The 27,730-nt window shown below is 55.8% G+C and overlaps 1 protein-coding gene across 1 annotated transcript; it reads left to right on the top strand.

Annotated features, from left to right (window-relative positions):
• PGBD5 (piggyBac transposable element derived 5) lies at positions 1–27,575 on the top strand. Its single transcript, XM_038761161.1, is given in 8 exon segments — positions 1–402; positions 404–542; positions 15,457–15,884; positions 17,433–17,567; positions 20,639–20,819; positions 22,622–22,819; positions 23,809–23,914; positions 25,111–27,575. Coding segments are annotated over 8 exon segments (1,737 nt in total). The 5' UTR covers positions 1–48; the 3' UTR covers positions 25,307–27,575.
• The last annotated feature ends 155 nt before the right edge of the window (positions 27,576–27,730 follow it).

Below are 27,730 nucleotides of genomic sequence, written 5' to 3' on the forward strand. Positions count from 1 at the left end.
CTCGGGCGCGTGTGTGTGTGGGGGTGGGGGGGCCCGGCCGAGGGGACGATGGCGGAGGCCGGGGCCCCTCGGAAGAAGGCGCTGTCGCTGCTGGAGGCCGCCCGCTCCCGCTACGAGAGCCTGCAGATCTCGGACGACGTGTTCGGGGAGTCGGGCCCGGACAGCAGCGGGAACCCCTTCTACAGCACCTCGGCCGACTCCCGCTCCACCTCCGACGCCTCCTCGGCGGAAGAGGACGAGGCCCCCGACCCGGCCCCGGACCCCGGGGGGGCGGCGGGGGCGGGACACCTCGACCGGACGAAAGGCGACCGCCTGCGGAGAGATGCTGCAGGACGAGGAGGAGGAGGAGGAGGAGGAGGAGAAGGGCCCCGGGGACCGGAGGCGGCGGCGCCTCCCCCCCCCTCAGGCCCCCGGCCCCATGGAAGAAGAGGAGGAAGAGGACGACGACCAAGAGGACGCGCGGCGGACGGACGAGGGGAGCTGCGGCGGCTGGACCCAGGCCTTGAGAGACGCCCCTCCCCCGCGCTTCGAGGACACCACCGGTAAATGATGAGGATGATGAGGATGATGGTATTTGTTAATCAATCAATCGTATTTAATGAGCGTTTACTGTGTGCAGAGCACTGTACTAAGCGCTTGGGAAGCACAAGTTGGCAACATATAGAGGCAGTCCCGACCCAACAGTGGGCTCGCTTTCTATGTGCAAAGCACTGTTCTAAGCGCCGGGGAGGCTACAAGGTGATCAGGTTGTCCCACGGGGGGCTCACAGTCTTCATCCCCATTTTGCAGATGAGGAAACTGAGGCCCAGAGAAGCGACCTGCCCAAAGTCACCCAGCTGACAGTGGGCGGAGCAGGGATTTGAACCCATGACCTCCGCCGGGCTCTTCCCACCGAGCCACGCTGCTTCTCTAAGTCAATGAGGGGAGGCCCCCGGGACCCAACCCTTAGAGGCCCGAACCCCCCGACACCACCCGGTCCCTTCGTGAAAGATCAATCAGTCAATCAATCAATCAGTCGTATTTATTGAGCGCTTACTGTGTGCAGAGCACTGGACTAAGCGCTTGGGAAGTACAAGTCGGCAACATATAGAGACGGTCTCTACCCAACAGTGGGCTCACAGTCTAGAGGGGGGAGACGGAGAACAAAACCAAACGTACTAACAAAATAAAATAAATAGAATAGATATGGATAAGTAAAATAAATAAGTAGAGTAATAAATATGTACAAACATATATGCAGGTGCTGTGGGGAAGGGAAGGAGTTAAGATGGGGGGATGGAGAGGGAGACGAGGGGTAAATGAGGGGAGGCCCCGGGGACCCAACCCTTAGAGGCCCGAACCCCCCAACACCACCCGGTTCCTTCGTGAAAGATGGATTGTATTCATTCATTCATCCAATCGTATTTATTGAGCGCTTACTGTGTGCAGAGCACTGTACTGAGCGCTTGGGAAGTACAAGTTGGCAACATTCAGAGACGGTCCCTACCCAACATGGGGCTCACAGTCTAGAAGGGGGAGACAGAGAACAAAACAAACCATACTAACAAAGTAAAATACTCTCCAGACGGCGAGGGAGGGGGTGCCAGGGGCTGCTGTATCGGGGTAGAGTGGGCCCCCCTCGGTGGATGCCCTGCTCAAAGACCGCAGAACACCCTTCGACAAGTATAAACCCGCGCCAGTGATAACAGGCTTCCGAGGGCGCCGTTTTAATACGAGTAATAATGGTATTATTAAATACGATTGCGTGAACGAATGAATGATATCTGTTAAGCGCTTACTATGTGCCAAGCACTGATCGGGGTTGGAGACAGACACATGCCTCTTATCACATGGCTGCAGGCCAGGACCCCGCTTTGGGAAAGGTGACGGTGTTGGGTTGGCGTGGGGGTGACGAAGTAGGCTGCCCACTTGATGGGTATAAACCCGCCCCAGTGTTAGCAGGCTTCCGAGGGCGCCGTTTTAATACTAATAATAATGGTATCTGTTAAGCGCCTACTATGTGCCAAGCACTGATCAGGTTTCAAGACAGATATGTGCTTTTTATCACGCGGCCGCAGGCCGAGACCCCGCTTTGGGAAAGGTGACCGTGTTGGGTTGACGTGGGGGTGACGAGGTAGGCTGTCCCCTCGACGGGTATAAACCCGCCCCAGTGTTAGCAGGCTTCCGTGGGTGCCGTTTTAATACTAATAATAATGGTATCAGTTAAGCACTTACTATGTGTCAAGCACTGATTGGGGTTCGAGATGGATATGTGTTTTCTATCACAAGGCCGCAAGCCGGGACCCCGGTTTGGGAAGGGTGACGGTGTTGGGTTGGCGTGGGGGTGACGAGGTAGGATGCCCCCCAGAAGAGTCGTCCGTGGGGCAGGGCCCTGGGGTGCCCTTCGCCTCCGAGAGGTCACCGGCCCTCGCTCCCTGTTCTGCGCAACAGGCTCGCAACAAGATCGTCGTGGCTTCTTGAGTGCCTTGTTTTGGGGAACAGTGACCTGTCCCCTTTGGGTGTAAGGTCAGCGTCTGACTCTTAAAGGCCCTGCCCCGCGCCCTGGTCGTCTGCTTTTCTGCGGGCTGTTGGGCATCTGGGCCTCTTGGGCTGTTGTGCAGGTGGGACGGACCTGGTGACCTGCTGGATCTGGGTCTGGTGAAATGAGGTGGGAGGAGGGGCCCGGGACTGGTTGAGATCCAACTTGGTATGGTGTTTTCCTCATCTGACCACCACGAAGCCCTCCCAAGAAGGTGCTATCAGTCCATCGACGGAGCGCTTACTGTGTGTAGAGCACTGTGTTAAGCATCTGGGAGAGGGCAATACAGTAGTTGGTAGACACGTTCCTTGCCCACGACGGCCCCCAAGCATTGTGTTTTTGAGAGCCCGGGTACTTACTAGGCTGGTAGTCTTGCTTCAAACTGTTCACCTAGTCATCTGCTGCAGAAGGGAATCGATGTCAACTGTTGGACCGTAGGGTGGGGGTCGGGAGCGGGGTTAGAAAAAAAGCGTTGCAAACCGTTGGCAGAGTGAATGCAGCACGAGCTTGGTAAATCGTGGCCAGCTGGGCTCTGCAGTCCGCTGGCGACGAGGCTCGGCCCTGGATCTGCCCACCCAAGCATCGGGGCAGCGCACGCTAACGCTCTTACGCTTACGATGACGGAGAACTGATATTTCCAAAGTCACTTTGCGGTGCGTGGCCTGCCTGCTCCACCCCTTTTGAGAGCTTTCCCGGCCTCGGAGGGAGGTGACTGCCCTCCCCCTCCGCCCCCACAGCCCCCTCCGGGCTACCGTCGGGGCTGGGCTACCTTCCAGGGCCCATCTCCCCAAACCGGGGTGTGGTGATGCAGCGAGCCCTCCTCTTGCATCTACTCTTTCCACTCTAAACTCGAGCGGCTTTGAGGTACCGTGCAGCTTGCAGATTCACCCCTGCCTATGTGTGCATGAGGCATGCATCGCGGGTGATGGTCTGAAAAGCTGGAAGAGCACCAGAAACTTCATTTAACCGTATTTATTGAGCGCTTACTGCGTGCAGAGCACTGTACTGAGTGCTTAGGAGAGGACGGTATAACAATAGACACATTCCCTGCCCACAGCGAGCTCACATTCTAGAGGGGGACAGACACCAGTGGAAAGAACGGCCCCCCAATACTGGACTTTGGTAACACTGCTAGTCTTACCGATGAGTGGGCGTTTGGGGGTCCAGGTGGTGTAGAGGAGGAATAGGGGAAGTGGCACCCCCAGTGAAATGCTACCTTTCAAAACGAGCAGGCACACCACTGTCAGCTGGGGCCGCTTCCAAAATCTCACCATCGAATCCTGCCTCTGACAGGAATGACAGTAAATCCAGCTCCTTTAGGAGCCCGTGGGGATCAACATCGGTTCCACCTTTAGCATCCGGGACACTCGCCATTTCTGAAGGAGTGATAGATGAATCGCATCTCATCTCTTTTCCCGCTGATTGAGTGACTCTCATTCCTTCGAGCCACATAGGATTTAAGATGAATTACCTCTGTGTTCTGCCCCCTTGCCCCTCGGACCTCTCTGATGAAAGAATGAGGTTGAAGACTTACTAAATTGGGGAAATTCAGAACGTAGAAGCAGAGGGGATGTCTGAGGTGGCATCATCAACAATCGTATTTATTGAGCGCTTACTGTGTGCAGAGCACTGTAGGGGGTACTGGGGAGAGGCACCCCTTTCTAGCAGGGTGATGAGCTAATTGCGGCGGCCATGGTCGTCAGGAGGCTGACAGCAGCACCCCAGGGACCGTGCCAGGTTTGCAAGATCTAGCCGCGTTCGGGGCTTTGATATGGGAGTCACGAGCAGAAATTAAATGCAAACACCGTTCAGTATTTCTGGAAGCTTGCCAAGAATTCAGGCCGACCCGCTTCCCCCTTAATAATAATGATGGTATTTATTAAGCGCTTACTATATGCAAAGCACTGTTCTAAGCACTGGGGAGGTTACAAGGTGATCAGGTTGTCCCAAGTGGGGCTCACAGTCTTAATCCCCATTTTACAGATGAGGTAACTGAGGCTCAGAGAAGTTAAGTGACTTGCCCAAAGTCACACAGATGACAAGTGGTGGAGCCTGGATTTGAACCCGTGACCTCGGACTCCAAAGCCCGTGCTCTTTCCACTGAGCCACGCCGCTTCACACCTTACCATTTCAGGTCTTGCGGTCACCCACTCCGCAAGGATTTCCCTGCAAAAATCAGATTACCAAAGTAAACTCTGGTAGATGTAGGGACCTTGGGGTGCTGGGGTTGGCCCATTATGCTGTCTAGCCCGTGCACGGTGTTTCCTCAAGCCCTGACAACCCTTCCCGAAGCCAGAAGAGAGCAGGCCTCTGGGGGCCATGGAAAGTGGAGGTGCGGGCGGGTGGGGCCGCTGGTCGGCAGGGCTGGGGGGTGGGTCGGAGGGGAAAAGAGAAGAGGCTTTAGCTGCACTGTGCTCACCACCTTGGAAGGGTTTTACGTAGAAAAATATCTGAAGCTCAAAAAGAGTTTTGCTTTGTGGAGGGAAGGGTTATAAAATTATGAGCCAGATGTAGACTCCTAGATGGTGTCAATTTAACCCAGTTTCACTCTATCAAGTGCCTAGTACAGTGCTCTGTACAGGGTATGCACTCAACAAATATTATTGATTGATTGAACGACTCTCACCTAAATCAGACAAGGCAAGTCTCTCTGACAACAGCAGACATCTCTCTCTCCTCTCTGCCGTCTCTCTCTCTCTGTCTCCCCTTTCTTTCTCTCTCTCCTTCCCCTCCGAAATCCCTACAGGGGAGGTAGGATTTCTCCCCTCATGGAACTATTTAAATAGAATTGTAATTTCTCTGCCGGTGACAATGGTGGAGGTGGCAGCTGCAGCAGCAGGCAGCCTTACGGCAGCTGGAGCCTTCAGCCTTCTGGACCTGCAGGCTCGCGCGCCCGGAGTTTTCTAGGAGTAGTAGCCGGCCTCAGCTCCCGGCTCTTCTGAGTCCTTTGATGTGGTCAGATTTCTAGTGAGTAAACCCTTCCTGGTGGCCTGCCCTGGCTTTCCCCTGTAATTTCAGAGTGCGCCTAGAGCCTTCCTGCAGCCGTGGGCCAGGACCGCCCGAAGTGGTACAGGACCGGTGGCTCTCTGGGTGGAGGTGGACGATAATCAGTAAACCAGTCAACCCGCTGGCCTCTGCCAGGAACGGGAGAAAGCCGGCCGGGCAGGCAGCGACTGTAGTCTGCCACGGAGCCTGACTGGATGTGAGCTGGGGACAGGGCCCCAAGGCCAGGCCCACTGCCTAGGAATCACAGGGAGAAAACGGGGAGAAAGGGACACAGAGGAGACGAGCATTTCTGTGCTAGTAAGACTAGTTCTATGCCCCTCCTCCCTCTGTCTTTTCCTTTGCAAAATGAAAGACACACAGACGCATGCACACAAACACATACACATAACCCCCTCTCCCAGGGAGCCAGCTGCTTCCATAATCTGGGTCTCCAGATGGACTCCTCCCACGCTCCGCCTTCAGTCCTGGGTTTGGGAGAGGGGGGCTGTAGCTTCTCTGAACTTCTTTCCCCTCTCCAAACGAACCGACCTGTCTGTAGCTCTTTTGCACATAAGATCCTGCTCTCCCAAGCCCACTCTCTTTCCTTGCGCTCCCCCTCCGGCGTCAGCCCAAGCCTCCCTCCCGGGACCACTCCGTCCCCAATATCCCAGCCTGTTCCCTGAGATCAGACACTGCCTGATGATGATGCCAATTGACGTGCTGTCGAATGGGCCGGGGGCCACCCCCCTGCCCAGAATCCCATCTCCCTGGCTATTTCTGGGACCTCTCTAGGAGCTCGTAGTCTCTTCATCTCAGTAATCATTCACCCCGGTTCTGCAAAGGGCCTTTGGTAGAGTGAATCACCATTCCCCGGAGCTCTTTGGGATCCACTCCGGACTCTCGGAGGCTGCCCCAGCTCAGTGGCTGCTCATTCCAGTTTTGCAAGACAGTGAGTGAATTTGAGCAGGTGCTTTGGGGAAGTTTCCAAACGGGACACTTTGGGGACCATGGGGTCAGTGAGCTAGAGAGTCCAAAGGCAGGGGAGAGGCAGGGGTGTTGGATGGCCCTTGCTGGGTCTCTGGGAAGAGAGTCGAGGATGGAGATGGGAGAGTCAGGGTTGTTAGATTGTTTGTGCTGGATCACTGGAGGGAAAGAACTATTGTGTGGCTCTTCCAAGCTCCTGTTGGAGGCAAAATCCTGGACTAGATAGACCAGGGGTCTGACCCAGTGATGGTGTCGCACGTCCTCTTCTGTTTGCCTGCTTGCCGTTGCACTTGCCTGCCCTGTAGGGGCAAGAGAGTGTGAGCGAGGCCACTCAAAGCACAAGCACCAGAGTATCTGTTAGTGTAAATTCTTGGCCCCTTTATTTCTGCGCCTGGACCGAGGCTCGTCCGATGTCCACGGCCGGAGACTCTGTTATCTGAATTGGGCGGAAAACTGGGAAACCCTCCGTTTGGCAGTGATGGTGTAGAGAGCAGAATTCAAAATTGACTTGTGAAGGGAGAGACTTGGAGGAAGTATGATTCAAAATCTAATAACGTTTTGGATTGCCCGGCTCCAAATTTCAAAACCAGCGTTCACCCTGGCGTGGAGGGAAATAACATTGGCGAACCAAGACCGAGACTGAGATCTCTCCTGCCTGCCTGCTTCCTTGGCAGTCAGGCCAGGAGAGGACAATAGGGTCTGAGCACTGTTTAGCCTCATTTGGAAATAACATCAACGATAATAATAACGGTGATAATTATAGCCTTTGTTAAGCACTCACTTGTGTCATGCACTGCTGTACCAAGAGTTGGGTAGATACAGGATAGTCAGTCAGGTGGGACATATTCCCTGTCTCAAATGGGGCTCAAAGGCTAAGGGGGAGGGAGAATAGGTATCAAATCCCCATTTTACATAGGAAACAGGCCCAGAGAAGTGACCCGACCAAGGTCCCTCGGCAGAAAGGTGGCAGAGCCAGGAGTGGAACCCATGTGGTGTGTTCTGAGGCCCACTTGGGATGCTTTGAGAGGGTTTTCAATTCTATGGTAAACTCCTGCAACTGGGGACCCGGGGGAGCTTCACTTTAGATTCTGGAAAGGCATTGGTTTCAAATGAGGTTTCACTGTCCACAAAGCAGCGCCTTAGTCTGGAGCCCTGAGGAAGGAAATGGTGGTTAGAACAATTGGGTTTCCGAAACAGTTAGGTTAAAGACCAACCTGAGAGAAGGCCTAACTAGCTCTTAAAAACTAAAAAGACAAGGAGGAGGAAGAATCTATCTTCCCGACGAGGAAAGCTGTCCCTGAGTTGTGTTTCTTCCCCTTGTAAGCACCCTGCTCTGGGGCCTGTCTGATGAGCTGTCAGGAAGGGCTTTCCCCAAGATGGGTTTTCAGATGACTGATTGGAACTTTTTCCCCTGAAGAAGTGGCCGGGGGGGGAGGTGGTGTATGTGTGTGTCTGTCTGTCTTGGGCCCGTGCTTAGAGAGAGAGACAGAGAATCTTTTTTAAATGGTGTCTGTTTAGCGCTTACTCTGTGCCAGGCACTGTATTAAGCACTGGGGTAGATACAAGCTAATCAGGTTGGACACAGTCCTTGTCCTACATGGGGCTCACATTATTAATCCCCATTTTACAGATGAGATAACTGAGGCACAACGAAGTTAAATGACTTGCCCGACGTCACACAGCAGATGTGGCAGAGCCGGGATTGGAATTTTTTATTATTTTTTATGGTATTTGTTAAGCACTTACTATGTGTCAAACACTGTTCTAGGCACTGGGGTAGGTGCAAGTTAATTAGGTCTGACAGAGTTCCTGTCAAACATGGGGCAGAACAGGTATTTAATCCCTATTTTACAGTTGAGTAAAGCGAGGTGCCAAGAAGTTAAGTGACTTACCCAAGGTCATACGGTGAGCAGTTGGCAGAGCCAGGATTAGAACCCAGGTCCTCTGACTCCCAGGCCTGTGCTCTATCTTCTAGGCCATGCTGCTGCTCTAATGTCTAGTGTATGTCTGTCTAGTGTATGTCACTTTTATGAGCCTCCAAATGACTGATGATGGAGAGCCTTCTGTATGCCCATCAGGACAGTTGGCAGTGGTGGGAGACTGCTAGCAACCCTGGCTCTGCTCCTTGTCTGCTCTGTGACCATGGGCAAGTCACTTAACTTCTCTGTTCCTCAGTTTCCTCATCTGTAAAAAGGAGATTAAATCCTACTCCCTCCTACTTAGACTGTGAGCCTCATATGGAACAGGACTGTGTCCAACCTGATTATCTCGTATCTACCCCAGTGCTCAGTACAGTGCTTGGCATAAAAGTAAGTGCTTAATAAGTACCATTAAATAAAAATGACAAGAGTCCGCCATCACTGGGAAGGTCAAGAACAAATCAAGCTTTAGCAGGTTGTCTTGGGAAATGGAGGGATTGGGTTGGGATCAGCTGCAGCTCTGGGGAGCCAGCCAGGTGGCAAGGGAGAGGGCTGCAGATCGCATTGACGCAGCTGGCATGTCTTTTTCTTGGCCAGATCCTGCCACCCTGCACCTGGCCCCAAGGCCCTCTGCATGCATGCGTGCTAGTGTATGTGTATGCCAATGTGTAAACCAGCCTTCACTCAGCCTGCAGGAAGCCTTGATGCAAGAAGTTGGATGGGAAATTGCGAAGAGGACAGGGTGCCTTAACCCTGGGTTTCCATGACCAAATGCCCAGGCAGGAGAGGCTCTGAGAGTGGCCAGGTTTGGCTGGACCCAGTGAAACGTCTCCAGGTTTTGTTCCTGCTTTTATCCACTGGATCTTGGCAACGACTTTGGTGCCTGATGGTCCTGCTGAGTTTTAACATGTAATGCGGTTTGTGTGCTCTCTCTTTGCTTTCTCTCTCCTTTCCTTCCCCCTCCTAGTGGCATCATTCAGCCAGAGCCTAGCCCATCCATCACCGGGTGCCAGTCACTGTCCACTGGCACCAAACCGCTCCTGGCTCAGAGCAGTAATGCAGGCGCTGAGATGGGTGGGGTGGGTGCCAGTCTAAGCCCCTGCAACTCTTTGAGGGTGGGAAAGGGAGAAGGGTTGTTAACCCAGAGGAACAGGACAATTGTAGCTTGTTGGGCAGTGATGGGTTGGTCCAGGGCCCCTCTGGGTGGGGATCAGCCGGTGTAGGGAACACCACCCCCCACCTGGGCTCCTGGTGGCTCTGGGCAGGGTTCTTTGGGATTGCATTCCCCTCGGCATCCCAGGACCCCTACCCCTTCGCAGACCCCAGAGTTAGGCAGCTGCCCAGACCCAGCGAGTAGGCTTGTTTGGCCCGGGAACTAGTTGAGCTGCTGACTGGGGACCTCCGGGGCCGAGCAGACATCATCCTGTATTCGGGTCCCATGGGGTCCGGGTCTGGACAGCTGACCTGCTGTCCTTCCCCCAGATGGAACTTCCCCTAGTGAGCGTCCGTCAGCGTCCTTGGGCACAGATTGGAACTGGCCAGGAGGAAGCCTTTGAAAAACAGATCCAAAACATTAGTCGATCCTTGCTCAGGAGAAGGGGCTTTTTGGTGACCCGCTTCCCAGATGGTCGTCATCACCTGCGTGACGAGGGGGCCGGGGAAGGGGTCTGGCTAAGTGGACCAGAGAAGGGGTCTAGTGAAGGAGTCCATCAAAGGGGCCCAGTGAAGGGGACCAGGAGACAAGTTATTCCATGGATTTGCTCCCCAAAAGCCGTGGTGGCGGCAAGCTGGGCCTGCACTCCATCTGGCCCCTGTACCCTATCCCACAATGGCCAGGGCCACCAGCACCGCTCCCGCTGCCTCCACCAGCTGGGCACAGCTCGAGCCCCGCCACCAGCGGCCTGACTTTTAGCCCTGTCCAGCCGGCGGCCGTCCAGAGGGATCGAACTCCAGAGGACCCAGAGGTCAGGCTGTGTCTCATCGGGCTCTGGAAAAGGGCCGACACTCTCTCCTCTCGCCTCAGAGAGGGCCTCCTCTGCCGTCCCCTTCCCCCCCAACCTTTGTGAAACCAAAGTCCCAGGCCCACCCTCCCCTCACCATTCCGTTCGGTCAGGAAGATGACGGGCTTGGAGGAGTCCACCGTGCTACCGGTGTGAAACAGAACCTTGGTTGGGCTGAGGGCCCTTTGGGCCGGGGCGGACGGCAGGTTCCCGGCGTCAACGCCTGAGGCTGAGTGGTACCATTCCATCGAGACATCGTCAACAGCAAAGCCTGCACAGACGGCAGGTCCGCATCCGGACCGGAGGGCCCGGCCTGGGTCTCCGTCTCACCGTCTCTCTCCAGCAGACAGAATGAAACTTGCTTTGGTGAGAGGGACTCTGGGGATGAGGCTCGCTCTCCCACGGCAGCTGCCAGTTGGCAGGGGGTGGGACGTCAGGAGAGAGAGCAGTTGGGGGCCACAAAGCCCTCCCCACACCCTCAGTCTTGACTGGTGGGGTGGAAGGAGCCACTGCGCAGGACTGGGTTGTTGAGGTAGGGAAAAGATGGGATTATCAGAGGAGAAAGTGAGGCCCAAGGAGCTGAAGTGACTTCCCAAAGTCACCCAGTTTTCTCCACTAGGCTGTGCTGCTTCCCTGTCAGGGTGCCCTCTAGCCAAACCAGAATGGAGAAGCTCTCCCCCACGAAGAGAACACAAATACACAAACAGTGAGACCTAAAACCTAGTGGACAGAATAACAGTTATGGTATTTATTAAGCGTCAAGCACTGATCTAAGTACGAGGGTGAATACAAGTTAATTGGGTTGGACACAGTCCCTGTGTCCTGGCATGGTTTTGGGTTTTTTGTTTTGGGGGGTTTTTTTTAGTGGTACTTGTTAAGCACTACTTGGGGCTCACTGTTTAAGTGGGAGGGAGAACGGGGTTTGAATCCCCCATTTACAGATGAGGAAACCGATAACTCAAGTGACTTGCCTAAAGTCACCCAGCAGGCAAGTGGTGGAGCTAGGATTAGAACCCAGATCCTCCAGCTGTCATTCATTCAATCGTATTTATTGAGCGCTTACTGTGTGCAGAGCACTGTACTAAGCGCTTGGGAAGTACAAGTTGGCAACATATAGAGACAGTCCCTATTCATTCATTCATTCAATTGTATTTATTGAGCGCTTACTGTGTGAAGAGCACTGTACTAAGCGCTTGCGAAGTACAAGTTGGCAACATATAGAGACGGTCCCTACCCAACAGTGGGCTGACAGTCTAGACAGACCCAGACAGACTCAGGCCCATGCTTTTTCCACTAGGCCAAGCTGCACCTCTGAAGTATGAAAGATTATAAAAAGACAAATGGCTAAACCCCAGTTCCATGATATACAAGGCTATAGTCAATGAGAGTATTCCAGGAGTGGTTGTGGGTTTGACACCATATAATAATAATACTGATGGGATTTATTAAGCACCAGCTGTATGCCAAGCACTGAAAGGTACCGGGGAAGGTGGGAGATAAGCAGATAGGCGTCCACCCAATCTGAGCGGAGCTGGGATTATGCTGGAAGGGCTTCTTGGTGAAGGTAGGAAGCTTTTGTGCCATGAGAACCATGGAATGTGGGTATTTGCTCCGTGGAAGTTTTGCCATAGAGAAGCAACATGATCTAGTGGATAGAGCTGGAGTCTGGGAGTCAGAAAGGACCTGGGTTCTAATCCCAGCTCTGCCACTTGTCTGCTCTGTGACCTTGGGTAAGTCATTTCACTTCTCTGTGCCTCAGTTTCCTCATCTGTAAAATGGGGATTAAGACTGTGAGCCCCATATGGGACATAGACTGTGACCAACCTGATTAGCTTGTATCCACCCCAGCTCTTAGTACAGTGCCTGGCACATAAGTAGGCGTTTAACAAATACTATTTAAGAAAACAAACAAACCAAAAAGCCCGATCACCTTAGTGAAAAGGTTTTTCAAGGACCATAAAGCAGTTCTAAATCAGAATCACTGAAAGTTCCTTGAGGGTAGGAATCATGTAAATTTACTAGATTGGACTCTCCCAAGTGCTTCATACCTGGTTCTGCACACCATAAGCACTCAGTAAATACTATTGGTATTTTGGGGGGTTTTTTTCGTTTTTTTATGGTATTTGTTAAGCGCTCACTATGTGCCAGAGTTGTTTGATCAAGGGGTTCTGAGGAGAACAGTGGCAATTCCTTTAGTTGCTTTATTTATTTTTGGTAGATTTGGGCTCATTCAAAGGGTTCAAGGTGGGCTTCTTTGCTCCACTGCAAACCGCAGCTGTTCCTTTGGTGTGTGTAAACAGGTAGAGGATTTGTTTATTTTCTAGGTGGTGCTGGCTCAGGAAAGGTCAGATTCTCTTTGGACATCAGAGTTTTGAGCCCCCTTCTTTTTGATTAGTTTGTACAGCCTCCCTTTCTCACCTAACAGCCCGTAAACTTTTTTTTTTTAATCTTGCTGGATTGTTGAGAGGTTAACAGCCACACTGAAATGGTCATTTCCATCTCACACAAGTGGAGTATCTCCAGATTAGAATTCCTGCAGAATTCCTGCTCCCCTGTGCCCCTCTGGTCCCTCAATGAGTCCCTTGCTGGTTTGTTGCTGGGAACCTCGTTGGGTCATTCCTGGGTCCCTGGATCTCACAGTGTCAGTTCTTGATCCTTGAATCCCTCCCTGGATCCTTTTCTGGTTCATTGCTGTAAGCCCGTGTGTAGAACGATGTTTTAGAGAGAATGATCTGGACAAGCCAAACCAAGGATGGATTGGAGAGGAGAGAGGCTGGAGGCAGGAAGGTCAGTGGAGGAGGCTGATACAGAGTCAGGCTGAGCTGCAACAAGTGCTCAGGGGGTTGCCCGACCGGATGGAGTGGAAAGAGCAGAGCCAGGAAATGTGGAAGAAAAACTCAAGGGATTCAGGAACAGACTGAGGGTAAAAATCATTTTATGGGTAGGAGGAAGAAGAGAATGGAAAGATGGGTATGTGGCTGAGTCAGTGCTTCTGTAGTGGAGTGTGTGAGTCAGTTATGGGTGGGTATGAGGGGATGGGCTGGAAAGCTAGCTGGAGGGCAGGATAGGGAAAGGGGATGAATCCTGGGATTGGTGCCGGATGGCCCCACCCCAGCATCAACACCTCAAAGAACACCCCCTCCCAGGGACTTGAAGCCTGGGGTGAGAGAGACCTCCTCATGCTTCGGAGATGGCAAGGCACAAAGTCACATTCCCTTTCTGGTGGATTGCTTCTGGTCTCTGGGCGCACAGGGGAATGTACCAGTGTTTCAGGTGGAGGAGGAGGAAGAGTTGAAATCAGTCTTTTTTCTTTTTTTTTTTCCTGAGGAAGTATCCATTTTTAATAGCGCCTCCACGCCCCCTCCCCCACGCCCTAATCTGGCTCAGGGAGAAATCGCATTGCAGTTCTGTGGGGCAATTTAGGATGGCTTTTGTGTTGCCCGGATTAATCGCCTTTTAAAAAGGGGAATGGATCCTAAGCCCAACTTCTCTCGAATGAGGTAGTGAGATTGGGTGTCTGGGCAGGGGCCACACATCTGGCAGGAAGGGTTGGAAATCTCATTTGGGTATATTTAGACCCTAAGGGCAAAGCCCCTATTTGGTGGGTATCTGGGACAGGGCAGCCCCTGACTAAGAAGTGAACATTGGTTAGGGGTGGGGGACAGCCCCCTACCAGGGCAGCAAGGGAGGTGGGGAACCTAACTTTGGAAGAGCAGAGCCCTCACTCATTCCCCAGGCCCCTTTCTGCCCCCTCCCCACACCTCTCCAATCTTCCAGCTCCTCTCAACAGCCCTGTCTCTAGCCCCAACCTTACCTTTCCCAGGTGAGGCTGGGTGGGGTCCGGGAGGAGCGGAAGTCCACATCCACCGGGCCACAGGGAGGGCAGTGGCTGGAGGAGCTCTGGGGTCCTTGAGGGCAGGAAAGCAGTGCTTAGTAGAGTGCTCGGTACACAGTAAATGCTCAGTGAATACCATCGATTGATTGATTGATTGAGGGCCTTTCCACGCTTCAAGCCCCAGGCTGCCTGCATTCTTCATTTGATGAGGAAAGCTGTCTCTGGAATGTCACTGAGAGCTTCCTCATTCCCTTGAGTTGGCCCAGCCACTTCCAGAGATGGCCAAGGTCAGGGGGAGAGGGGGCCCAAGTGGCTGCGGATGGTGAGACCAGCATTTAGTACAGTGCTCCCTCCACACCCAGTAAGCATTCAGTAAATACCGTTGATTGATGGCCTTCTTTCCGCCTAACAGAGTTTAGCACCACTTCGAGCACTGTGCCTGCCTGCCTTTCAGCCTACAGTGGGGGCTGCCAGCCATCGGGGGTATGTTGCCAGCCTTCAGGGGGACTGCCCTCTGCCAGAGGGCTGCCAGCAGTCAGGTTGTAGGCCCATGTCCGGATGTGGCGAGACAAAGGGTGCGGTGCCGGTTCCCACACCCTCTCCGGCCCGTGACCACCGGTGCCTGCCTTCACTGGGCCGTGGCCTCGGTTCTTTGAGGTCCTGCCTCCTGTTTCATGGTCTTCCAAAAGATCCTGCTCCAAGCTAGCGGCCCTCCCCGAGTCCCGGTCACAGCTGAACCCCAACTCCCTGGACGTAGGCCTCTGCCGCCCCAACTCTCTCTTCGGAGGGCTCCCGGGTCGTGTGATGACCCATATATCGGTAGCGAGGGTCTGGGCTCGGCCCCTTTCCAAACCCTTTTCTGTTATGCCTTGTGGTAGCATCAATCCAATGCTCCTCTAACCCTAACCTGGATGCCTGGCCCCTGTTGCGTGCGCAACCTACTCGCTAAACCGGGCCCAGCTCCATTGCTTCCTCCTCCCCGTTCTCTCCCTCGCCCCTCTGAGGCCATAATCCCCAGGCGTAGAACGACTGTAACCGTGGGGGCGAGGCCTCAGCCAGGACTCTGGTCTTCCTTGAAATGGGGAGAAATTTTGCTTGACCAAACTCAAGGTGGCCAGGGATAGGGCTAGATCTCACTTGAGGCCAGAGTTTCGGCCTCTGCTCCGGTCTCCAGACAGGACCGCCCCTGACTGTGTCCTTCATTCTCCATTTCAGGTCCTACCCGCAAAATGCCCCCCAACGCCAGTGCCATGGACTTCTTCCAGCTCTTCGTCCCCGACAACGTCCTCAAGAACATGGCGGTGCAGACCAACATGTACGCCAAGAAGTTCCAGGAGCGGTTTGGGAGTGACGGAGCCTGGGCCGAGGTGACCCTGCCCGAGATGAAGGCTTTTCTGGGCTACGTGATCTCCACGAGCATCTACCACTGCGAGTCGGTCCTCAGCATCTGGAGCAGTGGTTTCTATAGCAACAAGAGCATCGCCCTGGTCATGACACAGGCCCGCTTTGAAAAGATACTCAAGTACTTCCACGTCGTCGCCTTCCGCTCCAGTCAGACGAGCCACGGCCTCTACAAGATTCAGCCGTTCCTGGACTCTCTGCAGAATGGCTTTGACTCTGCCTTTAGACCTTCCCAAACACAGGTATGGAGGTTGCCCTCCCCCCCCCACCCCCTGTGCTGGTCTCAGGATGGGACGTCCCAGGCCCGAGGCTCCTGGCCCTGTTGGGTGCTGCCAGTCACCACTTGACCAACGGCACCGTGTGCGTAGCACTGACCTTCTCGGCCGTGCCATGGAGGGAGACCTCTTTTCCCCAACTTAGTGCGTGAACTTCTCGGAGGAAGAGTTCCTGCAGCCTAAATGCTGACAGGAGGTTCAGCTGGCGGAAAACATTTAGCAGGCTCACGAGGGGTTGGGGTCATTTTATAGACTAGTACCCCGGGCTCGTTCACTGCGGAGGGAGTCGGGGATGGAGAGGGAATATTCGGCTATATTGCGAGGCCTGTACTGACTCACTGGTGGAGTGTTGGGGCTGGAGAGGGGAGAGTCGGGGTGTTGGATGGTCTGTGCTGGGTCACTGGATGGAAAGTCAGGTGTGCTGGATGGTCTGGTTAGGTTTAACAAGAATTATCAGGTTCAAATAGGTGAATAAATTGAATATACGGATAAAAAATAAAGGCCCACCTTTATCTGTACGTGAGAGTGCAAAGCGGGGAGGGTGGTGGACTTCCCGGGGATGCAAGCTCTCCATGAAGCCACGGCTGTGCCCCGCCTGCTGGGTCAAAGTTTCCGTGGACCCGTGGGGATTGAGGACACACAGGATGGTGAGGGCATGGGAAGAGGGGAAGCGGAGACCTCTGAGGTACCTGGTGTGTGGGGACAAGTGGAGCAGCGACTGCTTTCAGGAACAACCCCTTCATCTAGAGGTGGTTGGGGGAAAAACAAGTAGCAGGCATACTATCGATTAAGTGCTTACTGTGTGCAGGGCACTGTATGGAATCTAGGGAAAGAGGGCACAGGTGGGAATTAGACGCAGACCCTGTCCCTCGAGTTGCTGAACCACTGACCTTTGGGTGTGGGAGCCAGGTCAATCTGACCCCAGTTCTACACTTGCGTGCTAGTGAAACGGCAACCCCAGGTTGTCAATACCATTGCCCTGATTTAGCACTTACTAGGTGCCAAGCATTGGGCTGAGCAGTGGGATGAACACAGTCCCCATCCCCCAGGAGGCTTGCAGTCTGAGGGGGATGAAGAGCAAGTATCTGATCCTCCATTTTACAGCTGAGGACACCGAGGCCCTGAGAAGCTGAGAGACTTGCCCAGGATCCCACAGCAGGCCAAGGGCATTGCGGGGGCTAGAGGCTGGGTCTCCTGACTTCCAATTCCATAAGCCAGCCACTAGACCATGCTGCCTTCCTGCTGTTTCTCTCCTGAAGGCCCCAGAGAAGGCAGGAGAATGACAGCCCACAGCAGAAAGAGAGAGAGGCCGTCCTGGATCAGTTCTGCCCCCTTTCCCCTCTCCCTTGCCACCGCCAGCCAGCCCCATTGGCCTCTGCTGGGGGAAGGGAAGAGAGAGGGCCTTGGGCCCAAAAGGGCCAGCTCCTGGCAGGGGGTAGGACAGAGGCTGGGAGAGCCCGGCCCTCTGGGCACCATTCCCTGTTCTCTCTGCTCCTCTGACCTGTCTCCTGGCAGGTGCTCCACGAACCCCTGATCGACGAGGACCCAGTGTTCATCGCCACATGCACAGAGCGGGAACTGCGCAAGAGGAAAAAGCGGAAATTCAGCCTGTGGGTGCGGCAGTGCTCCGCCACGGGCTTCATCAGCCAGGTGAGTCCCGTTGCCGGCCCGTGTGCCGATGGCCCGACCCCCGTGCCCAGGATCGCCACCGCACCAACCCAGCGCCAGCCCGGGGGAAACGGGGCAAACGCCGGCGATGGCTTGCCATTCCTGGCTCATTTCCTGCCGAGCCTCCCACAAGGGCTGCTGCCGCTCAGCCTCAGGTGGTGGTCCCGGCCTGAGCGGTGAAAGCCCTGCCTCCCGCAGGGGAAGGTGGGAGGGGAGGTGAAGCCAGCCAGAATCCACACTGACTCAGAGGTCGGGTCATCCAAATGATTTGGCCAAAAAACACCCAGAACTCTTTCCGCCTGTTCTCACACGCCAGTGGTGAGGCTAACGGTGGTGCTGAAATACAGGGTCCGTTCAGGGGGCTGGGTACCGGTGGATTCCAGGTAAGAAGGTGCCCGTGATGTCACGTGCCGCACGACGCGGTCCCCGTGGGATGTCATAGCCTCACGTGTGCTGCTTTGCGGACATCCCAAACCTCGAGCGATTCTCGGGGTGGGGGGCCCGATCCTTCCTGAATCGCTCCAGTGTTACCGTATTCCTCCGGGTCCATCGGCCACTCTTCCCCTTGACCGGGGCTCCCGCTGCTCAGCCTTGGTCTTCCTGGAGCGAGCACACGGCTCCGCCGGCCCCGGCCCTCCCAGGAGCGAGGAGGCGGGCCAACAGCTCCCAGGGACTTTGAGTTGGGGGAACAGCGCCAGGACCTCCCCGGGGCCCTGCCGCCCCGCTCAGCTCTGCCCCACTGCTTTCCAGAGCCGTGGCCGGGCTCACGCTGCCAATTGAACGCTCTCTCCCCTCTCTCCTGCTCCCCAGTCCAACTGCTCTCCAGACTGTCTGTGTGCTCACAAGCTGTTGCTGCAGTTGCACAGACAGAACCGCCCACATGGACCCCAAAAACAGAATTTCCTTCGGTCCTCAAAACACCTGACCCCCTCTCCCTCTCTGAGATCCCTTCCGCATTCGGGATCTGTATTCTGGCACTACCACCAGTACAACAGCCACCAGCACTAGCACCAGGAGTGCCCCCGGTGCCACCACCATCAGTGCCACTGCCCCCAGAACTGCCGATGCCACCACTGACACTGGCACTGCCACCACTAGTAGCCGGTAGCAGTAGCGTCACCGATGGCCCCTTGCCCATCATCTCTCCCGGAGAGTCACCGAGGAACCCGAACATTTGGATGCAGAGAAATAAGAATAATAATAATGAAGATGGTATTTGTTAAGCGCTTACTTTATGCAAAGCACTGTTCTAAGCGCTGGGGAGGTTACAAGGTGATCTGGTTGTCCCACGGGGGGCTCACAGTTTTAGTCCCCATTTTCCAGATGAGGTAACTGAGGCCCAGAGAAGTGAAGTGACTTGCCCAAAGTCACACAGCTGACAGTTGGCGGAGCCGGGATTTGAACCCATGAGCTCTGACTCCAGAGCCCGGGCTCTTTCCACTGAGCCACGCTGTTGGAGCTGGGGAAAGTTGAGGAAGCGTCAAGAGGATTTAGCTACCCACTGGTTGTGAGAGATCCGTCAGTCGTATCGTGGGAGAGAGCAAGCTGTCAAAATGCCAAGACTGTGGGCTACAGCCCCCGATCTTCCAGTCCGTCCCCAATTCTCCCTTGAGTCGTGTCCTGCAATTAAGGGAGATTGACTTGAGGGGTGGCTGAGCTCATTAGGAAGATTGTGCACCTCGAGGAGATGGTCCCGGAGGTGTGTCCAGTTCAAGGACCAGGACCCCAGGGAGAAACAGGTCAGAACTAGGTGCCCCAGCAGAATCCCCACATCCGGGCGGCTCAGAGTCTCCACAGCCTTTTGCCGAAGCAGCACCCTCTCCAGATGGGGTCAAGGCCAGAGGCTGTCTGCTGTTTGCCCAGAGAGCCGTGGTTGTGTGGTGGGGGCGGTGGGACGGGGGTCGGGGAGAGAAGGAGCGGAGAGGGTGTTAATGGAGTCACCCTTCAGGGCTCTGAGCCCCCACCCACAGAAGTCAAGTCCCGCTTGCCACCCTGCTCTAGGCATAGCACGAAACTGGCCAAGGGGGCTGGGAAGGGGTGCACACCCTCGCCTCCCCACTTTCTTCCACCATCCCCACCCAGGACCCCCCAGTGAGCCCGTTGCACATTGCAATAGCAGCTGCTCTGTCGCAGGTGGCCGGCATGCGAGCTTGTTGCACTCCCAGGCCTGGTCTCAGAGGCAAGGTGGCTGCCGTAGCCCTAGTAACCACTTGCCACAGCAAGAAGACGGGCCATAGCAACTGCATGCCATAGCAACCTGGTGCCAGAGCAAGGGGTGGTGCCATAGCAACCCTGTACCATAGCAAGGAGCTAGACCAGCTGGGGAGAGAAAGGAACAGGGAGTGTTCAGAGTCATTTCCCTAGCTGGGACCCAAGCCATCCTGTGCAAACTGGCCCGCTCCTGAGAGCCTCCAATTCCCCAGGGGGCTCGTAGAGACATCCCGCCACGGCCCCTTGAGTGCCTTCAGTCAAGCTTCCCTACTCCATCTCCAGTCCTCTGCGGAGAAACAGGCCTGCCCTTGACCAGGGCCGGTCCCTCCCCCCTGCCCCCGCCCCCCAACCCCTCCCCAGCGGCGGGCAGCAGGCACCTCCCCACCCCCAGAGCCTAAACTGCCACGGAAGCAGCACGGCATAGTAGATGGAGCACGGTCCTGAGAGCCAGAAGGTAATGGGTTCTAATCCTGGCTTTGCCGCTTGTCTGCTGTGTGACCTTGCGTAAGTCACTTCACTTCTCTGTGCCTCAGGTACTGCATCTGTAAAATGGGGATTAAGATTGTAAGCGGGACAGGGACTGCGTCCAACCTGATTTGCTGGTATCCACCCTAGTGCTTAGTATGGTGCCTGGCACGTAATAAGCGCTTAACAAATACCATTTTAAAAAAAAAGCCCTCAGGCTCAGGTGGCCCAGGACAGGACGAGGATGGCGAGGGATGACTTGGCCAGAGCCCAGGGGAAGGGGTGGCTGGAGCCATGGGGGCTACCGGACCTGCCGCGGCATACTGCCATGCTGACGTGGCTGCCCGGGGGCTGCCCGGGGGCGTGTTTCTGTTAAGATCTACGTCCACCTGAAGGAAGGCGGCGGCACCGATGGGCTGGATGCTCTGAAGAACAAGCCGCAGCTCCACAGCCTGGTGGCCAAGAGCCTCTGCCAGAATGCGGCCGGCAAGAATTACATCATCTTCACGGGCCCCAGCATCACCAGCCTGACCCTGTTCGAAGAGTTTGAGAAGCAAGGTGGGTGTTGGGCAGGGGGGTCACGGGGGTTGGCCTGAGCAGCAAGCCTTCTTCTCCTCACCATCCCTGCTGCCAAAATTCCCCTGTACTCCTTTCACCCCCTGCCAGCCCAGGACTCAAAGTACTGGAAAAAGGGTGCCAGCCGGGGGGATGAGCTGTGTGGGCGGGCGCACACACACACACACGCGCACACGCACACTCTCTCTCTCTGTCTCTCTATCTTTCTCTTCCCCCCTCCCCCCCCCCACCTGCCTGAGGCAGAGACAAGCCTGGGTTTCCTGATCCCGTCTCACCCCATCCCCACCGCGTTTGTTAAACTGACAGGGTGACTGGGATCGATCCATTCATGGTACGTATTGAGCACTTACCGTGTGCAGAGCACTGAACTAAGCTTTTCGGAGAGCACGATACAACAGAGTCGATAGACACGATCCCTGCCCACAAGGAGCTTCCATTCTAGAGGAGGAAGCAAGACATTCAGAGAATTTCTAGATAGGGAGGAAAGGTCTGTGGGGGTTCCACTTTCATTCATTCGTTCATTCATTCAGTCGTATTTATTGAGCGCTTACTGTGTGCAGAGCACTGTACTAAGCGCTTGGGAAGCACAAGTTGGCAACATCTAGAGGCGGTCCCTACCCAACAGTGGGCTAACAGTCTAGAGGGGGGAGACAGAGAACAAAACAAAGCATATTAACAAAGTAAAATAAATAGAATAAATATGCACAAATTAAACAAACAAATAAATAAATAAGATAGAATAAATATGCAAAAATAAATAAATAAATAAAATAGAATAAATATGCACAAATAAATAAATAAATAAGTAAATAAATAAAATAGAATAAATATGTACAAAAGAGAGAGAGAGAGAGAGAGAGAGAGAAAGCAAGAAAAAGAAAGAAAGAAATACAAACATATATACATATATACAGGTGCTGTGCGGACGGGAAGGAGGGGGCTCAGTCTGGGAAGGCCTCCTGGAGGAGGTGAGCTCTCAGTAGGGCCTTGAAGGGAGGGCCTCTCTTCTCCCAGCAGTTGTGTCCCTGACACACACCACAGTTCCTCCCTCCCTCTGCCTTCTCCCTAAGGCCAAGAACTCATGTGAGCACGCTCCCCCTCTCCTCTACCCGATGGTCTCTTGGACTGTGCCTTACTGCCTCTGCCTCATGTCTCTGACCCTCTCATCTCATCTTTGTGACTTGCCACGTGCCCCCACCCTCTTTCCTCCCAACCACTTTGCACGCCCTCTGTCTCTGCCCCCTAGTCCTGGTCTTGCCTTGCCATTCCCCTCCCATCTTGCATTTCCCTGCTACTTCCCTCCAAATTCCTGTTTCCTCACCCCCCCCCCCCCCCCTTTCTGCTGCTCTCATGCTTTCGCTCTTTAGTTTCCTGGCCGCTTAGGCCAATTCCCCACCCTTCCCTCCCTCCTTACCTCTCTGACAGGGGAGGGGAGATGACAGAATGGGGGAGTTGGGTAGTTGCCCCCAGAATGTGGCTTAGGAGAGACCTCAGGGTAGAGCTGCGTTGTCCAGAGGCTTTCCTGCTTGGGACGAGGCCTCTGGCCTCCTCCCCCACGCCTCTTGGCTCACTCAACCATGGCTCATGTGGTACTCGGGCCCGCTGTCGTCATCATCATCAATCGTATTGAGCGCTTACTGTGTGCAGAGCATTGTACTAAGCTCTTGGGAAGTACAAATTGGCAACATATAGAGACAGTCCCTACCCAACAGTGGGCTCACAGTCTAAAAGGGGGAGACAGAGAACAAAACCAAACATACTAACAAAATAAAATAAATCCACAGAGATCTACTGCTGTGGCCTGCTCAGCTCCAGGAAGAGCGACTGCACAGGGCTGCCCCTGTCCATGCTGGACAGTCCCGAGGCCCCGCAGGCCCGGGGCCAGTACCGGATCAAGATGAAGGGGAACATGTCCCTGATCTGCTGGTACAACAAGGGGCACTTCCGCTTCCTCACCAACGCCTACTCACCGACACAGCGAGGTGAGTCGTTGCCGGCAGGCCCCTGTTGCGGGGGGAGGTGGGGGTGGCGGCGGGCGGCAGACATTGAGCTGAGCGGTACAGGGCCTGTTGAGCACATCTCAGGGGGCTCTCTCCCGAGTCAGCGGACTGTGAGCCCCATCGAGGCCTCTGAAAGCTCATCCGGGAAATGCTGGTGTGGCCGACCGTGTTCGGAGCCTCCCCCGCCTCAAGATGCAAGCGTGGATGGAAGGCTTTGCCGGCACAGCGGGGATGAGCTCCACAGAAGGTTTGAAGGAAACAGACGGTGGGTACCGGCACGATCCGAGGAAACCCAACACGTGACCGCAGATGTTCCCCTGCTTCACGGAACCAAGCGCCGGGGCAGAATCCAACTCCGCCGCCGGGGCCAGAGGGCGATGGGTGGAAGGAAACAGCCGAGTTGGCGGCAGCGGAGTGTCCAACTCCACCCCAAGTTGGATGCCATGGATGCCAAGACGGTCACCTGGACCCAATTGGATGCGACATGTCTTCCGGGCACGGCGCCCTCTGGTCACAGAGTCGTGCCCGTCTGCAAACAGTCCGTGACAAGGCGCAGCTCGAGTGACATGGAGACGGGTGGAGAGAAGTCCCAGTCACCCATGAGTCCTTGTAATGCAGTCACGCAGCTCCAGAGTCTGTCCCCACCCCCGTGCCATCCTCACCCTTCCAGAGAGGGCAGGTCGCGAGGCCGTGGCCCACGACGGCATCATGAGGAGGAGGAGCAGCTATATGGGGGGAAGGACCAGGCCGACCTCCACGGTGTGGGCCGGGGTCCCCGAGTCCAAGAAGCCTGCAGGAAGCAGGAGAGTTGCGGGAGCCGCCAGGCCCACCTGCCCACCCCGAGCACCAATTCGGGGACTGGGCCCTGCCCGCCAAAGAGTCCCTGGCCCCTTTAAGATCTGAGGGTCCTCCCAGAGACCAGTGATCCCACTGAGAGGGGAGTTTTCTAACCTTTTCCCTTCCCTGGGCAGGAGTCATCATCAAAAGGAAAAGCGGCGAGATCCCGTGTCCGCTGGCAGTAGAGGCTTTTGCGGCTCACCTCAGCTACATCTGTAAATATGACGACAAATACAGCAAGTAAGTGCGTGCATCAGACCTTGGTCCTTGTGGCATGAGAGCAGGGGCTGCCACGGAGGAGGGAAGTCTCTCCTCTTCTGACACCCCGACCGTCCTCAACTCCTACTTTGGGGAGCCCGACCTGCAGGAACCCACATCACGGCTTCTAAAGGGGGGAACTCAGACTCGCAGCCCCATCCGCCTGGCGCTGGGAACACTAGTAGGGCCCAGAGGGGTTTGGGGATTTCCAGTCAATCAATCGTATTTTTTGAGCGCTTACTGTGTGCAGAGCACTGTACTAAGCGTTTGGGAGGCACAAGTTGGCAACACATAGAGACGGTCCCTACCCAACAGCGGGATTTCCACCGATGAGCATCTGCGCTGGGTCACTGTGGGGAGAGTCAGGGATGGAAGACCCAGGGAGAACTGTCAAGGCCATTGCATGGTCTGCGCTGGGTTACTGGGGGAGAGGCAGGGATGGAGGGGGAGAGTCAGGGGAGTTGGATGGTCCATCCCTGGCCACGAGAGTAGGGGCCCAGGAGGGCAACAAGGGCAACAGGGACCCAGCTCCTCTAAAATTCTTGTTAGCAGCCAGAAGGGTGAACCAACTTTGTTGAATCCAAGCTATCAGGACTCCAGTACTAATCCCAAATGAACAGGACGTCACCTTGGCTTTGGGCTGGGGGCTCCATCCTGGAGTGAGGGGAGCAATAATCCTCACACTCACAGAGGGACAGCCTGGACCACCAGGCCTGGAAACCCTGTGCAGGGTGGGGAAGAGGGACAGCCATGGGCCCGGGAGCACCCCCACCCGCAACCATCCCCATCCTCCATCTGTGGGCTTTCTCCTAGAGCTGAGACTCTGCCCCCTCCTTGCGCAAACATGCTAAAAAGATTTAAGGCATGGTAACTGAATGAGGGGTTTTTGTAAATCCCCAAATCCAGAAATTTTCCCTTCTGAAATGACTTTAGTATTTTCAGGCTTGTGGGGTGGGGGGTGTCCAGTCCTAGTTTATAGAGAAATGAGTCGAGGGGTGGCAGTCGGGTCTGGCCCTCCAAGCCCAGCACCCAGTTATAAGCCGACTGTTTCCATTTGCTTCCTGCTTCGGCCAGAAAGGACCAGGGTCCGAGGCCGGCAGCCGATTGGTGGGCCCGGGGGGCCGCCCGGCCGCCACCCATCGTTCCCGCTGATCCCCCCCCCGGTCTTGTCGTCGCAGGTATTTCATCTCCCACAAACCCAACAAGACGTGGCAGCAGGTGTTCTGGTTTGCCGTCAGCATCGCCATCAACAACGCCTACATCCTGTACAAAATGTCCGACGCCTACCACGTGCAGCGCTTCAGCCGGGCGCAGTTCGGCGAGAGACTGGTCAGGGAGCTGCTGGGCTTGGAGGACAGCTCCCCGGCCCACTGATGCCGCGGCCCGAGCCGGCGGCCGCGGAGGAGGAGGAGCGGACCCTCCCTCTGTGGCCTGGAGCCGGGGATCCCCTACCCCCGGCCCCCGAGGTCCCCAGGCCTATGTTCACTGCCCACGGGGTCCCCGAGAGAAGACCAGGGCCCGGAGTGCAGCTGGCACACAAGAGGCGGGGCCTCCGCGGCCACGGTAGGAGAGCCCTACAGTTGCCCGCCGCCACTGCGCCTCCCTCTCACCCTCCCTCCGGTCTTGCCGCCAAAGCGTGGCATTTTGCTGCGGTTGTGCCAGTTGATTGCCCTGGGTGAACGTGAAGCTGGGTACCAACTGGGCGTGATGCAGGGGTTGTCAGGGCGGTTCAAGGTGCCAGTGGCCTCCCTGGCTAATTGGCGCTTCCTGATCTTCACAGCCTCCCCAGAGATTGAGCTTTTTGACCAGGGTCGGGGCAGGGCAGCACACCTGGGGGGATCCGGCAGGGCACCTGTGCCACCCATTTTGGGCAAACGAGGCACTACTGCCTCTAGCTGCTCCCGTCCACCTGATGGGAAGGAGTCAGGGAAGGTCCTCGGTGGCACCTGGCCACGGATTTGAACTGGGTCTCTCCGGGCACTTCTACTTGTCATTTAACATCTTGTGGAGTGGATGTCTTCCCCAGGCGCCTCCCTCCTGCTGCTTTTCCAAAGCTCCCGTTATCCACACGGCCCTGGGCAGGAGAGAGGGGATCTGGCCCCCTCCCCTATGCCAATCCCAGAGGGAGGGGAGAGGACCCCGAGGTCTTCCCCGTTGCCCTCCAGGGCAGGAGAGATGGGTCCGGCCCCCTCTCCCCCAACTCTGCCTTCCACCAGCTGCTGGAAACTACGGCTTGGTCCCAGCTGGTGCGCTTCTCAAAAGAGGGCACCTGCCCCCCTTAAAGGTGCCTGCCTCGTCCCACCCTGTTATCCTTAATGGTCGGGGGCAGGACCGCAGACCCCGACCCGTTGGTGGAGGGCATGGATAGGATGTTTGCAGCAGCTGCTGCCGCTCTTTCATCAGTGTGTCTCTCCCGGTGAACCGAGGCACAAGCGCAGCCTCTCCAGACGGAAACGCAGCACTTCAGGCTTGTGGGGAGAAGAGATAATTGGGGGAGACAAATTCCCCCCTAAGCCCAGGGTCAGTCCCTCATTGGCCATGAGAACAAATACACCCCTGGAGGAGGGGGTATCTCCCGGGGCCGCCCCCGGCCCATGGCCTGGTTTTCCCTCCCGGGCACGGGCCTTCTGGCTCCTCGCCGTGCCAGGCCGGGCCCCAGACGCCTCTCCGGGACGAGGCCTGACGAGCAGGCCGGAGTCGACTGCTGTACCAGGAAAACGGCTACTTTTATGAAGAGCAAAGCCCGGATGAGACCCGGCCCTTCGGCCGAGCAGATTGAGGTAGGGAAACCACCGGCCGTGGATGACAGGCAGATTGGACCCCAGGCGCAGTACAGCCAAGTTGAAGGGATTCATTCAGTCTGGTTGCTATGCCGCTGCCGCCGTCGCCATTAAAGGAGCAGGTGGTCAGAGTTGATGAGTCCGGGCCACGGGGGGCGGACCCGAGATTGAGCATCAGGCCCCGGGGCAACCGGCCGCTTTCGGCCAAGGGGGCGGGTGGGCCCTCCACAGTGCTTCCCACCTGGCATTGGTGGGGACCGGGGCCATGGGCCCCTCCAGGTTAGCCCCCATCCCCTTCTGCTTCCCACCTCTGGAAACGACAGCAAGAGGAAGGAAGAGGCTGTCGTTCCCTGCCAAAGCTATGTGAGCAGACCCAGGCTTCCCCGGTCTCCCAGCCCCCTACTGCTCCCCTTCCTGGTGCCACGCGGGGCCAAGACCCACTCACGGGCTGCCCACCCCACCCCCGAGGCCAGGATCAGGGCGGCGCTTCCCGGAGAGGAGGGGTGGGTGGGGAGGGGTCTTCCATTTGTGCTACTTTTGCTTCTTTCTTCGTTCCGTTCGGGGCCTCGGAGAGACGCCCCTCACCTCGAGTCCGTGCCGGCCCCGCCGCGAGCTCCGTCCCTCACTGCCTCCGCCCGCACCGTTGAGATCAAGCAGTTTTGGTGAAGTTTCGGTTCGACACCAGGCACGCTTGCAATAAATTTTTACAGATTTTGTACACAGTGAGCTAAATTCCGAGTTCGGAAACGTTGTCTTGTGGCGGAGAAGGTTGATTTATAATATCACGTGGATCTCGTCTCGTGGGTTTCTTCAACAAAGTTTGTTTACAGTCAACAACTTTGAAATACAGTCAACTCGAACATGGCGGTCTCCTCCGGTGTCTTTTTTAGGGCGGGAAGGGGGTGGGGAGGAGGAGGCAGGGGGGAGGCCAGCGCGTGCTCTAGGAGGGGGATGGAGTGAAGGCAGCTATGGGGCGTCGTCTGGGCCCAGGTATCGCTGCCGCCCCCGGCCCCGTCGC

The sequence above is a fragment of the Tachyglossus aculeatus genome, chromosome 19 (assembly GCF_015852505.1).
Source record: "Tachyglossus aculeatus isolate mTacAcu1 chromosome 19, mTacAcu1.pri, whole genome shotgun sequence".
Lineage (NCBI taxonomy): Eukaryota > Metazoa > Chordata > Mammalia > Monotremata > Tachyglossidae > Tachyglossus > Tachyglossus aculeatus.